General features: G+C 38.0%; 1 protein-coding gene across 1 annotated transcript in view; it reads left to right on the top strand.

The window, feature by feature from the left end:
* Positions 1-15549, top strand: part of LOC139724068 (E3 ubiquitin-protein ligase listerin-like) — a 59432-nt gene that overhangs the window by 23783 nt on the left and 20100 nt on the right. Inside the window, 4 exon segments of the mRNA XM_071635275.1 lie at positions 3266-3420; positions 7672-7804; positions 8985-9132; positions 10718-10928. Coding sequence (XP_071491376.1) covers positions 3266-3420; positions 7672-7804; positions 8985-9132; positions 10718-10928 — 647 coding nt within the window.

Below are 15549 nucleotides of genomic sequence, written 5' to 3'. Positions count from 1 at the left end.
TTTTGTGTATTTGCGTGACTGTCAATATTATCCCTGGAGTATTGTTTTTTAGCTTCAATAGCTGAGCTTTGGGCTCAGATGAGCTGTTGCAGTCATTATCATCTGTTGTGCATAGTACATCATCCACAAACTTTTCCAATTTTCACTTTTTGCTTAACCCGTTGAAGACGAGTTGTGAGAATACTCATGCGGTTGTCTATGGCAAATGCGTGTTATAGTAAAATCAGTCCATCCTCAACAGGTTAAAAACCCAAAGCCTGAATTTAATGAAGCTTGGTAGAAGTCATTCAGAGGGGTAGGGGATACAAAGTTGCTGAAATCATTTGGATGGCCCTCAGTGGCACTCAGGGATGGGGCCCAAAGCAGCCCTAAAACTTGGGGAATTCAGAGATATTCTTTTCTAGATCCAGAAGTAGTAAAAGACACTAGGTCACATGGTGTCTAAGTAAGTACAGGAAGGTACATGTGGTTCACATTTGGACCTTGGATCAGGGATCCTGTAGGGCTGAAACACTTAAGTTTCTATCACCATAATGCATCGTGTCTATATAGTAAAGCAGGTAAATTGCTTAAGAAGAAGAAACGTAAGTTTGAGGCCTTTGAAAAGGTAATTGCAATTCATTTAAAGATTGTCACACAGTGACACAGGGAATTCCCATCAAAGTTGAATGTAATTTGCTGCTCAGGAAAGTGTCAAACTGCCCTGGGCTTGCTTGGGTATAGCATTAAAATGTCTCTGCAGTGCTGGTTAAAGTAAGAATTTCCATGTTCAATAAAAAAAAAAATATACTTCCAGATGTACAGTAGAATCTGCACACACTCTTCTATGCAATGTTGTTCCAAAGTATATATAGATCACACCACTAGTCTTTCATCTCTTATCCGTATACACAGGGTTCGACATTTACTTTTTCCTCTGGTGGCCCATTTGAGCCACTAATATCATTAAATTTGAAATTTTAATGGCTTGAAATTGAAAGGAACCAATATCAATCCAATTCTAATATTAGTTGCCTGAATGGGCCACCAAAAGATAACCTTTTTTTGGAAATTAGGTGGCCCAAAAATCATCTTTTAGTGGCCCTGGGCCACCAGGCCACCAGGCCACCACTAATGTCGAACCTGCCTTACATGTTGCCTTGGGTGTTTATATTGCATCTTGTTCATGCATAATTCTGTGTGTTATTATTGCTGCTGTCGTCTGTAATGTCCTCTTTTAAACCCTGTTATCGTACAGTCTTTGTATATCATTTTTTGGAGTTCAGAAGCAGATCTATGTTGAGTGTACAACACCCCAAGATGTCTTTGTGTTTGCTTGTGATGTTGTCCTCTGTACACTGTATGTTTTGTATTATGTATGTTGCTAATATATTTTGGAAGTAAATAAAAGTAAGTATAATTCATGAAATATGTGCTGTCACTATGATTAGTACATGTCTGTTGAAAGCTTTCATGATAATCCCTTCTCCATTACCGTCATTGCTGCTATATTGTTGTTTTGTTTATCATCTGATATATGTGTTTATAGCAATATGATGAGATGCACATTGCTCTAGTTTATTTGACCATTACATGTACTTTTGTACAAAGCTGGGAGATACAATGTAACAAGGCCAGCTTGGCATTCCATCTTTGTATAGATGCCTGCTCACAGATGTTGGCCATCTCAACTGTTTTATGTTTTTTCTTGCTTATTTCCCCACTCAAATGTAACTTTTCAAGTACATGGCTCTGAGTAATACGCCAAATGAGAACACCTGCAATACACTGCTATCATGTTGTGAACAGAGACACTATGGGTCCAAAGAGGAAGATTGGCTGAAAAATTTATGCGTTATATTAAAAGCTGTTATTCGTGCCTTCTGATTCTCCTACATATTCATATTTTTTCTCAATTATTTGATATTTCAGTGAAGACATGATAAATTGATGAGAGGTCAAGTGATCAAAAAGAAGAAGAAAGAGAAAACAAACAAACATGCAGACCAAAATTGTATGATTTAGAATGTTGATTATTAGTTTGTAAATGGAGATTAATACGGTTGATGCTTCATTGTTCCAGATACCCATGTGTGTGCTGTAAGCATTGTAGAATACCTCATACCTCATCTGCTGCAGTTTTATAAAGTGTTGTCGCTGCATTGCTGCTTCTTCAAATCCCAGTCTACACTGAGATTTGTGTCTGTAGCAAACTTGAGAATGAAAGACTCAAATCAGCATTGTCACCTCAACTGTACAGTGGCATTTATAAGTACTTTGATAGTTGCAAGAGAGCCTTGTATAGCCGCACTGACCATCCATTACTTCTTGTCCTAACCATCAACCTTTTTTGATATTCACACCATGTTGTCTGTTTGTAGTTTTTTTTTCTTACTCCTTTCTTTTTGCATGACAGTGACTGAGTGTTGGGATGTACAACATGTGGGATGCTTGTTTAGTATTGTTTTCATTCTTATTCAGCTCTAGTGATTGACTTTTGCAATTCTGTTTATCATGTAGTGGCACATCAATTATGTAATTTGCATTATTGTGTTTTTTGGGAATGCACCTTACAAGCATGAATGGCTTCTAAAGCATTCCTCCCCATTTCCAGCATTTTCACATACTTGTGAGATGATTTTTTAATCTTTCTTTTTAATTGCATCATTATGAATTTCTTTTATTGTACATTCTAATAATACTTCTTATCTGCAGAGTTTCATGTTTGTATGATCTTGTTGGAGATGGAAAAATGAATGTATGCATGAATGAATGAATGAATGGATGGATGAATGAGTGGAGTGAGTGAGTTAACAAATGAGTATATGAATGAATTAATGAATGAATGAGTGAATGAATGAATGAATGAATGATTGAATAATTGAATGAATGATTGATTGAATGAATGAATGATTGAAGGAATGAATGAATGAATGAATGAATGGATGAATGAATGGAGTGAGTGAGTTAACGAATGAGTAAGTGAATGAATGATTGAATGAATGAATGAGTGAATGAATGAATGAATAAATGAATGAGAGAATGAACGAATGAGGGAATGAGAGAATGAATGAATGAATGATTTTGTTGGAGATGGAAACATGAATGTATGCATTAATGAATGGAGTGAGTGAGTGAGTGAATAAATGAATGAATGAATAAATAAAATGAATACGTGAAGGGAAGAAGGAAGAAAGGAGTGAACAAATGAACGAACAAACAAACAAACAAATCTACTTAGCGAGTTTTCATCTCATCAGAGTTTTCTCCTTGTGTTGATTGCCAGGATATGGTTTGAGATCAGCAGCATTCAAACGATGCAGACCCTGGAAGGACTGGTGTCACATCTCAGTGAAAACAAATGCCTGGAACTGGCTGAGATACACACTGCAATGCTGGTATCAGCTGATGGAGAAATGATCACCAGTATATGTGGTGAGTGTTGCTTTTGTGTTCATTGTGCATATTAGCACCATTGATGAATTAAAAAAAAACCACAATTAAGTAACAACAAAAAAAAAACAAACATATCAAACAAAACAATGGTCAAACTAACAAAAAATTGATGCAGGATAATTGTGATATTGATAGTCACTAAAAGGTCAAAGGTTTTTTTTTGTATTTCACTTCCAAAGACTAGCTGATGTAGTTATTCATATCCTCAGCATACTGTCACAAACTGTTTAAGAAGGCAAAGTGGAAAAACAAAAATATTTGATTTTTTTTCATTATTTCTGTTTGCTGATTGCTTATGTGGGGAGTACTCTTCGAAAAATTCTCATTACGATATTACTAGTGTGTTGAAATCTGCAGACTGGCATTTGATAAAGACAGATTATATAGATTGATTGATTCTACAGCAATCATAGCAATGAATATGAAATTAGATGTAAAATATTAAATCAAGATAATACGTATGAAAACACTATGTTGAAGAAGAATGTTCTTAAGTTCTCGCCCGAGCCAAAGGCTCAAATGAGCTATTTCAATTATCTATTGCCTGCCGTGTGTTTTGAATCATGTGTAAAATTTAATATTTTTTACTTCCTCTGGAAAAACTCAATGGCAAATCTTCACCAAACTGGGCAGGTAGCATCTCTAGGGTCACTGAATTAAATGCTCTGAGTAAATACATTAGCAAGTAAACTTTCAAGTTTGTTTATGCCAAATCCAGGTTGGACCTCATGGGGTCAAGGCCAAACTGGGGACCAGTTTTCACATTTTTATCTTCTTTCTGAAAATGCAAGGTCCAATTTTGGTTCAAACTTGCCTCTTATATCACCAGTATGATAGAATATACAAATGGACACCATGACTCTCTGGAGGCCTCTTTCCCTAAATTCCCCCACGTTTCCCCATGTCATTCTTAGATGATACTGTGATGCAGAATATTTTACGAGGTTCTTATCTTCGTGAATGGCGTGAATGGCGTGTGCTGTTTGCGAAATTAAAAGCTCACAAAAATTATTAAGTATCAACCCGAGATGTGTGACCCACACACTTATATTTCTCTCTTCAGTACTCTACTCCACAAACACGAATTCAACCACTTGCAAAATTGTCAGGAAGTCCTGATTTGTGAAATATTAGACTCACTAATTGTATGGCATACAGAGTAGTCTCCAAGAATGCATGCAGGATGAACTTGCCATACTAAGGTGAGCTGGAGACCTACTGGGTCTCTTATTTCTGTTGGGTTTTCTGGGTGGGTTTTTTTTGTGTGTGTGTGCTTATCATACAGAGGTAGACATATACATGTAATTACATCACCCTTATGCTGTCCTCTTAGTTTTCACTGTAATATTTCTTGTCCCACTTTTTCACAGTGGAGGAGCTTTTCTTTGCAACAGATGGTTTGCCAGCTTCATATTTTCCTTGAACAATGAATTACAATGTGTAGTGTGTTATTGGCTGGCATGTCCTATGTCTGTGCAATCCTGTACCAGGCCCCATCTAGGGTTAAGGCCACACCCATTGTCTACATTGCCCCCCCCCCCCCCCCCCCCCCCCCGCCAGATTGAGGCTATCATATGAATTTGCTCTGACCAGTCAAACTGCTAGGTGTTGAATTTCCAAAACAGAAACTCAATCAATCAAACACAAACAAGCAAACGTGTTAAACCTCGCTAAAGTCAACAGTTTGTGTAAGTTGTGGCACTTAGTTTTCTGTGATAATGATGACATTCTTTATAAAATATGGAAGTTGACATTTCCGCAATGACAAGCCACGTACATATGTTGACGTGATTTCTTCAAATATTGTGTGTTAATTGCCTTCCATATGTTTACAGGTGTTTTTGTGTCAGCACAATTGTGAAGGACAAAACGCAAAGGTCATAGCTGATGTAGTTCAGTTCTCCGTGCCATTGCGTGACACCCATAAAAAAATGTCGCAAGTGCCGGAATACTGGAAGCATGTCGTCTGTGTGTTATGTTGGTGTGTGCATGTGTGTCTCATGTTTCGTAATATATGTGGTCAGCCATTTCTGACTGTCCTAAAGCCTATCAAACTGGGATGTGGGAGGAAATCAATTCAATTCAATTCAATTCAATAAAGGTTTTATTCAGTCATGTATCGCAGCCAGTGGCTGAATTGCACATGTTTACAAAGATAAAAGATACAATCATGATTATTAATTCATATAAACAACAAGAAAATTGAATCTCTTACAAAATACACTTAACTAAAACTGAAAATATTAACTTAAACTTAAACATTGAAAAACTTAAAATATACAAAAAATTATTACTAAAATAATTATCACTATTGATGATAAACAATAGAAAAATAATATAAACATAATTCAATCATCAAATTACAAATTACTAATTACATTTCTATCTATATACTCCCTAGATCAACAATTTAAAACTTAAGAAAAACCACTTATATAGCTGATGGCATAATTGCACATATTTCTATGATAAACATTACTGTAATCACTATTGAAAAAGGCAATATCTAGTGTATATAATACGCTCAAAGCAATCAAAAGTAAACTGAATTAATGACGAAAACATAAAAATATAATTATAAAAGATATAATTAAATTATAAGAAGAATAATCCATATAATATACTCTATGTTTGATTACAAAAATAATATATTGCACTAGGAACAAAATCAATATTGAAACTTGAATTATGTATTTGAGAGTGTGTGCTTGTTTGCGCATGTGTATGGAAAGGGGTAAGTGTGTGTGAGTGTGTGTGGGGGTATGTGTGTGAGCGTGTGTGTGTGAGTGTGTGTGTACGTGTGTGTGTGTTTGTGCGTGTGTGTGGGGGGTGGGTGGATGTACGTGTGTGCATACCCACAATCTGACAGGTTCCTTTTCTGCTTTTGTCTCTTGACAGTAATAATAGTGAACTTAAGATCTTCAATGCAATTTAGGCAAAAAATGGTGTTCTGCACAGGTGCGAGACAGCTGTTTCCAATGTCCAACCCAAGGGGTCGCTGTAGCATTCACGTTGCAGATCTAAAGATCACTCATAATGATCTGTGATCATCTATCATCTATGATTGTGATTATGAATGGGGAGAGGTAATGTCTTGTTGTTTCTCTAGTTTTCATGTGGAAACAGAAACACATCAGTTTAAAGGGACTGTACAGTACTGGTTGAGGTGGGGATTCATGTTTTTAACATTCTTAAGTGAGATAGTAAGAAACCTCTTATGAAATATGAAAGAGCATGTAATCTAAGAAGGATTCAACGTTTATTTGATGAAAATTGGTTTTCAAATGGCTGAGATATCCAAAAAAAGTGATAATAATAAAAGGCGACAGGCCACAACTTTTTTAGGATCTCTTTGTTTCACCTTGTTTTTGGATATCTCAGCCATTTCAAAACCGATTTTCATCAAATAAACTTTTGATACCCCTTAGAATTGCATGCTCTTTGACATCTCATAGAGTGGTTTCTGAATATCTCGCAAAATGTTAAAAGCTAAATCCTCACCTCGACCATAACTGTACACACCCTTTAACAATTGTTGTGAACAAGGTATTAGAAAAGAATCCTTAACATAGCTGATCATATACATGTCCCGGCTGGTCAATCTTATTTATGTTGAGAATCATGGCTCATCATGCCTTTTCTGTTTATTCCAAAGGTCTCCACTACAGACTAAAGAGAAAGAAGTAAAAGGATCATTAAAATTTCCAACATTATCAATCCATGTCATATGCATCATCTTACAACTGTACATGTGTTCACCAACAATTAAAAGTGACTGAAAACACCATCACTCCTGTGTATGCGTGTGTAACATTTGTAAAGTCAACATCCTGTCGACTTTGTTACACATGGGTTGACATTGGCATCAGTTGACAGATTTTCTCCTGAATGTTGACTTAAGCAGGTTTTATGATAAAATTGTTTGAAGTCAGCTGGTACTAAGGTTCTAGGACAATTACCTCCAGGACAATTACCCCACACCCTTCCCCCTAATGACCCTAACCCAAGTCCTAACCCAAATTCTAACCCCAAACCTCACCCTAACCTTTACTCTAACCCTATCTCTTACTGGTATGTAAAAGGGAGGGGGGGGGGGGGAGGTACTTTTTTAATTGCCAAAGGGGGTGGGGGTGGGATAATTGTCCTGATACTGGTATCAAATTCAGGACTTTATTTGTTTGTAGTGTGACAGTGCTACTGGACTCACATATTCCTCTCTGTATCCCCCAGGTGCAGTGGGTAACATGGCGGTCCTCTTGAGGTGCGTCTCCCGTCTTTCCTCCCAGGCCAAGGCTGACCTTCTTCTCGGTGCCTTGAGGCAGTTCCAGCTGTGGAGAGAGAAATCCAACCCCATCTTTATCTTCAGCGAGTGAGTGATGGTCACGATTTAGAGCTATCCCAACTTTTCTCTCGGCCGTAAGGTCAAAGGTCAATTGAAATTTGGTTCAAGAAACACAATCAACTCTTTAATATGGGTTGTGCCATTAAATTTTGCGTCGTGTCAATTTCTTGCCAATCATGTGAACCTGACGTCTCACATTGTCAAGATGTAATGTAGACCCACAGGAAGAATTATGCAATACAGCGGAGGCATACCAGGCAACATTTCTATTTTAAGAATTATAGGACTCTGTGGTTATGATTTTATCAGTGAAATTATTCCCGCACTAAAATGTTTTTTAAAAATATGCAATCTGGAGGTTATGTTGTAAACTCAGAAGTCCCCCTCCCCATGCGTAATGCCAAGACCAATTTTGTATCGGCTTTTACTGTATGTCCCTAATGTGTATGTACAGTAAAACCAGAAACACTCACAGCTGAGACTTGCAGGAATTGGAGCTGATGGCCTTTTTCATGGTGTGAAAATTGACATGAAAATTTCTGGTTTTACAGTATTAACTCTTAATGTGCCATGTTGGAAACCCCTCGTGTGCCACATTATTCTGAGACACGAAGGTAGTCATGCTTTGAGAGAGAATTCTGTTTTTCCAATTGTATAACTTTTTGAGCAAAGTTCGAGAAGAATGCCAACATTTGCTTTGATATAAGTTGTATGACAAACCTATTTTCAATTTGTCTTTTGAATGACCAGTTGCTACATTACTGAAAAGGCATAACTTTTGCACATAAAACCGTTACAGAAACTTAGAATGAACACACAAATCTAGTTGGGAACACCGCTTGATAGTCAATCACCAAATAGAATGCAAGCCGTATGTGAGAGGAACAAAAGGGCGAGGAACGCTTTCATCGTACTGCGGGATAAGGCGATTTATCGATCGGTTTCGGCGGCTTTGTGTGTTTGAGCAGAATATGCGAAGTTGGCACGCCGTCGACTGAGTCGGACGTGCGAACGTGGCACATAAAGAGTTGGGTACTTCGTTCCTCTTCTGGTAGTGTCTGGTTTGAATGTCTGTATTCCATTTAAATTTCTTGTATATCATCATGCTCTTCTCTCTTTTCTGTGAAAAAATCAAAAGTGCATCATATACCCCTTGCCTGGGTCTCTCCATAACTTCTCGAATATATTGTATGGTTGAATTTTATAGGGAAGAGTTGGTAGGGGCACCCTCAGAATTGCTCTGTGCCAACATCAAGATGGTGCAGTTGCTGACACACCTTGTTGAGGAGATCCCTGAGAGACTGGAATCACACAACTGGGATTTCATCCTGTGCTCGCTCATGTCTTGGATCCAGGTTAGTGTCACACCAGTCTGTTGTCAATGCCTGGAGAAGGGTTTCGTTTCATTTCGTTTCATTTATTCATTCCAATAAAGTCCGTGGTTACAAAACACACAAAACAGTAATCAATCGAAATTGACATAATACAGACAAACAAAGTTCAAGTTTACATATTTGCCAAAAATCAAACAATTCATGGAAATGAAAAAGAGAACTAGAGAAAAGCCTTGCGGCCTTGTATGAAATAAGTTCCCTCAGGTATGTATGAGTACTAGAATATGGAGGCACACTGAGTGTTTTACAGTTTCGACACAAGAACAGAACAAAAACAACAAAAACATATAGATGTAACAGTCATATGAAAATGTGCAGAAAAAAAAAATATGGTTCAGTATCTGTCAAGAAAGTACTTTTTGAGAGATTTTTTAAACATCTTTAGATATTTTTGACAGCGTATATCATTTGACAAAGAATTCCAAACAATGGGTAAATTAAACCGGACAGATTTTTTAGCAAAAGTTGTATTAACCTTAAACATATGAAATAAATTACTGTTACGAGTATCATAATGATGGATGCTGTTATTTACGAAAAACATTTCAGAAATACAAAGAGGTAACATATACTGAAAATGCAGAAATCCAATTATTGCTGTATAATATAAAAACAAGGGTAAATGCACTTTGGCCACTACTTCTAGCAATATTAGGATGACAGACAATAAAGTATCTTACATCCTTGTAAAATATGGGGCCGCCGTGTTTGAGTGCTAAAATGCAAACCAAATCGTACCTTCTGTACTGTATCAAACTGGGAATGTTCAAGTGCTTCGTAGAGAAAGTGTACATCATGAGTTTTTTCTGGACTCGAGTCAGAGGGGGTCACATGTTTTGTAGCAACAGGATCATACATACACCTGTCGTGCTTATGTTACATACAGGTGACTAGAGCAAAGAGAATCAACTCTTTGAAGTATGAAGTAGTGCGTGTTACATTCACTCCTCACAACACCAGTCTAGCAAAAAATTCTTGCGGGCCAGATCCAAGGATTCACCAGCACAATTCTTCTTTGTATTCTTGCGGTAGCTTGCTTCCTTCAACACATGAGCACATTGCCTAATACTGGCATACTCTGTACACTGCACTATGAAACTCTACACAGGCCTGGTGTGAAAGTCTGTTGGGGACTGATGTGCATTAACATTAACCTGTCTCATACGGGAACCTGGTGGCCTGTGTATTAAGTCTATGGGGATTTCAGAATTCAGTAGGGAACGGGTTAATGAACAGAAATCCACAGGTAGTAGTAACAATCTTTCTTTCATTTCATACACATGTATTTCATTTATTTCCACTTTTAAAATTCATCAAATACATCATAAAATTTACAATGGCTGCAGTGTGGAACCAGTAGAAGCCAGAAGGCTTGTTTTAAAAGACCTGTCTATACATCAAAATGACCCAATTACATGAATACATGAATCTAAGCATATAAAAACATTCTGTGTAGGTATGATAATAATAATAATGGTCATTTTAAATAGAGAAAGCATGATTAATAATTATCTCCTTCCACAAATTCTCTCACACTTTATAATAGGCGTGCTCTGAGAGCACTGGGCTTGTGTCCTCATCTGTGCCAGTGGCGACTCTATACGCCGTGACCTGTGACCTTTTGTCGTCGGTGGCCAAGCTCCTCGGCGGGTCACATGGTGCTGCCACTCTGCCTGCCAGCCTCCTGACTGAGTGGACGGAGTTCTTCAGCGATGGGGCATATAGTGTCTTCCTGCCTTCCTTCATGCAACTCATTGGTTAGTCTTTTCTTCTCTCTTTCATATGCATCATTGTCAATATTGATTTAAATATATATCATTATACAACACATGTATAGATCCTTGCCATCTGATTGGATAAATGCGGGTCACATGACATTTAGAAGAATCGGCTATCCCATGCACACTCTCAATGGCAGTGCAGCAGTTGAGTATTGAACTGTAAATCAAGCGAGCCAGCAGTGCTATAGATCCTAGGATGCACTAAACTTCCCTTATGTGTCGTAAAGCATTGATGCATATATGCACACACCCTTCTGTGCTGCTAGCAAGACCTAGAGTCAGATCTACAAAGGCCTACTAACCTACCACCAACTGTTGTTCCTCCTCCTAGATAGGCTTAACGTTAGATCTATTTTGGTGTAGACCAGGTCTATATCATGTGTTGTGTAAAAACAGATATGTGAATTGTAAACAATATGAGTGTATGTGTATGCCTGCATGTATGTGTATATGTGTGTGTATGTGTATGTGTATGTGTGTGTGTGTGTATGTGTATGTGTGTGTGTATGTGTAGTGTATGTGTATGTGTGCGTGTATGTGTATGTGTGTGTGTATGTGTATGTGTTTGTGTCAATCACTGCTGTCATATGCTGTGCAAATCCTTTTCCCATCCTTCTTCAACTTGACCATCATTGCCCTATAAACCTTGTGACTTTTCAGAAATCTGATTTTGAGTTGGTCAAGCCCTCTCATATTTGCACATTCAAAATGACAATGGACACCATATCACATTGTATGCATTGATTTCTGTGTGTTAATACTCCCATTCTTTCATAGACCAATGAAAATCGGCAACTATCCAGTTCTGAACTGGACAATCTTTTGACTTCAGCTATTATGAAGGCTGAAGCATGTCTTGTGCAAGATTCCGAATTACACTCCTGAAACTTGCTACGACATATTTTTCTGAGTATTGTGAGCATGGAATTCTGAACAATAAGTTTTCCAATCTATTGTCAGTTAACAACACATAACTTTGCTCTGCCATAAATAATGTAAGGTTACGTTTGCCTGTTGACTCAATGCAAACAAAGGGCGATTAAGAAGCATCATCAGCTACATATAATTATGTCAGTTACATAGTGTATATACTCTCTCTAATGTGAGCCCAATTTGAATACACCACAGATTATGTAAGTAGAGGAAAGTGATGGTGCAAACCCACAAGTTTGATTAAAAGCCTGTTTATATGGGTTGGGAGTTAAAGGTCAAGTTCACCTTCATAAACATAAGGATTGAGAGAATGTAGCAATATTAGAAGAACACATCATTGAAAGTTTGAGGAAAATCAGACAATCCGTTCAAAAGTTATGAATTTTTGAAGTTTTTGTGCAGTACCCGCTGGATGAGAAGACTACTGCAGTGTATGAATAACTTAGATGTCACATGCGTACAACAATATAAGGAAAATATAAAGAGAATTTCACAAAATTCCATCTTTTGAAAAAAGTACACATTCCCCTGACTCGTTACCGACAAATGTTATGGGTAATATTATTCCCCCTGCCTTTAGAAAGAGGCAAGTCAAGTGCTCTTTTATTATGCGAAAAAAATGAAAATATGTTGAATTTTCTTTTATATTTTCTTTATACTGTTGTACGCATATGACTCACAAGCTGTAGTAGTCTCCTTATCCAGCGGTTCCAACACAAAAATTTAAAAAAATCATAACTTCTGCATCGATTGTCCAATTTTCCTCAAACTTTCACTGATGTGTTCTACTAATATTGTTGCATTTTCTCAATCCTTATGTTTATAAAGGTGAACTTGTCCTTTAATGTACTGGGTTGATGACCTCAGAGTGCATTATCCTAAACTCCTTGACAAAAATTGCACAGGCAACAGCAAAAGCATGCGATGGTACTTTAACCCGTTGAGGACAGACTGATTTTGCTACAACATGGATTTCCCATAGACATCTGCCCACGTATACTTGGGACTCGTCCTCAACAGGTTAAATAGTGAATGTCACATGATGAGCAGTTGACCAATTGGACAGCACAAATCATTCTTTGTGTTGTATGTTTGGAGATGTACATGTAGCATGCTGCACATTTCCCAACATTGCTCACATTTAGAAATAACCAAACATAGTGTCAAGCACACCCCAAGCTTTTATGGCGCCGGGAAACCCGAGTGTTGCTTGCAGCATTGTCCCAGACTCGTACAGACCTCATATCAGTAAAACTGTTTCTTCAGTGAGTGTGTGAAAGATATGTGGGTGTGTAGACATCTGCTCAACAACATTTGTAATGAAACCAAGAGATTATTATAAAGCAGAGGGGTGAAGATATGAGGTATGAGTTTTCTTCAATTTGTCTGCCCTCTGCACAAATGAAAATTATGTCACTGCCGGCAACCAGGGACAGCCTGGTGGTAGTGTCGCTGCCCGGAAAGCAATACATGACAGGTTTGATTCCCGCTGGTTTCTTTTTTCCGACATGTTTGTTAACCCGTTGAGGACAGACTGATTTTGCTATACAACACACATTTCCCATAGACACCTGCCCGCGTATACTCGGGACTCGTCCTCAATGGGTTAAAATGTAGATCAGCAGTTGCGATCTTACAAATTTCTTTTATACAGAGGGCAGACAAACTGAAGAAAATTTTTGTACCGTCAGGGGAGCAGCTCTCAGCTTGTTTTGGAAACCACCCTAGTTGAGACTTGCATGCCAGTATCCTCTTTTGTTTTCAGGGAAAAACAACCATAGAGACAGAAAAACTGTTAATGATGATGTGATAAGAATGATGATGACAATGACAGCAGTGAAAAGATAAACAATGCCAACCAAAATGATGAGAGTAGCAATAATATCATTAGTAATAATGCTCAGCTACAAAACAAAATTCCACAGTTTATCTCTTTTTTATGCCTCCACCCGAAGGGTGCCGAAGGCATTATGTTTTCGGGTTGTCCGTACGTCCGTACGTCCGTCCGCATTTGTTTACGCGATAACTTGAGTGATATTGAGTGGAATTTCACCAAATTTGGTCCAGGAATAAAGTATGATGGGGTAATTACTTGATGAGATTTTGGGTGAAATCGGCTGAGGTCAAAGGTCAAGGTCAAAGCTTGTATTTGTGTCCATTTATGCGATAACTCAAGATTGGATGAGGCAAATTTCACCAAACTTTGTCAAAGGATGACATATGATGGGGCAATTAGTTGATTAGTTTTTTAGTTAAATTGGCCAGAGGTCAAAGGTCAGAAGTCAAGGTCAAATGCTCAACATTTTACTATTTTCCCCATATCAATGCAATTCCTTAAGGTCTTTTCTTGAAACTTAGTGTATACATGTACTACCAAATTAAGATTCTCCAGAGATAGTTTCAGGTCATGAGGTCAAAGGTCAAAAGGTTAGAGGTCAGGAAACATTACAGTTTCACTTTTTTCTTCATATCTTGCAAATGGTTCAAGGTATCTTTATGGAACTTGGTACATATACATGTATTGACTGGCAGGGATTATTGAGGGAATTTAGGGGTCAAAGGTCAAGGTCAACTCCTCAAAATTTCACTATTTCCCTAGGAGAACTATGCATCATGGCGGAGGCATACCAGTCGCCATAGCGACATTTCTAGTTGTTATGCTGGGGTCTGTTACCCCTGCTGCAGACACAACACATTTGGCATCGATCATCCGAGCCACGTCACATTGCCGAGACATCACAGCTCCAACATTTCTGTTTAAAGAGTTACAGGAAAGCAAACTAGGTGATTGATATTGTTGATACTAATGCAGAGTTATGCACGCGGGAGTGTTTTTCCAAAGTGACGACAATTTGTCATACTATTAAAGTGTCTGTTTACCCATGTTTGCAGACACAACAGACTCTTGACATCAATCATCTTGAGTCTCATTACGAGACCAAGACATTACTTGTACAGTTCACACATTTCTGTTTGCTGAGTATGAGGCAAACTACCGGTAGCAGGCCTGACCACAAGTAGTTGATTGATTTTGTTGATACTAATGCAGAGTTACACACAAAGGTGTGTTTTTCAAAATTAATGGTATTTTTGTCGTACTATCCATGCTGCCAATGCAACAAATTTTTTTAGAATCTACACTGTAATCGTCAACAAAAAGATATTGCACAATCCCCCTACTCCCTATTGTGTCACCATGGCTTTTCCTGTCGAGGTACAGGCAAACCTGTCTATAGTGGCCACCTGTCTATAGTGGCCACCTGCTAATAGCAGCCACTAAATTACTGTATCATAGACCCTTTATAAAGTGGTCACCTGCCTAACGCGGCCAGCGGCCACTCATTTTGTATCCCGTGGTGAGTAATTCTACCTGTGTATAGCGGCCCCAAACACTTAGCTGAACTGTTAAATCATCCATGAATATGTTGGCTTTTATGTTCATTTTGTAAATTCTACCGAGTCCTAGCTCAGTCACAATCATACAGACGTAATTGACAAATTAATGCAGTTCTTCGCTGTGAAAAAGCCATCTCACCACTAAAGCCGACCTTGACTAGATCTAGGCTTCAGTAATGCCACCCTGAATGATGCTACTAAGGCAAAGACAGCTCCTAATGTCATCTTTCATAGAACATTACCAAAATGGCAACTAATTAGAGATTAA

This window comes from Diadema antillarum, unplaced genomic scaffold (genome assembly GCF_040938485.1).
Source record: "Diadema antillarum isolate AM-2024a unplaced genomic scaffold, OU_Dant_1.0 scf00000015, whole genome shotgun sequence".
In the NCBI taxonomy this organism is placed as follows: domain Eukaryota; kingdom Metazoa; phylum Echinodermata; class Echinoidea; order Diadematoida; family Diadematidae; genus Diadema; species Diadema antillarum.
This window is presented reverse-complemented; position numbering and strand designations above follow the sequence as displayed.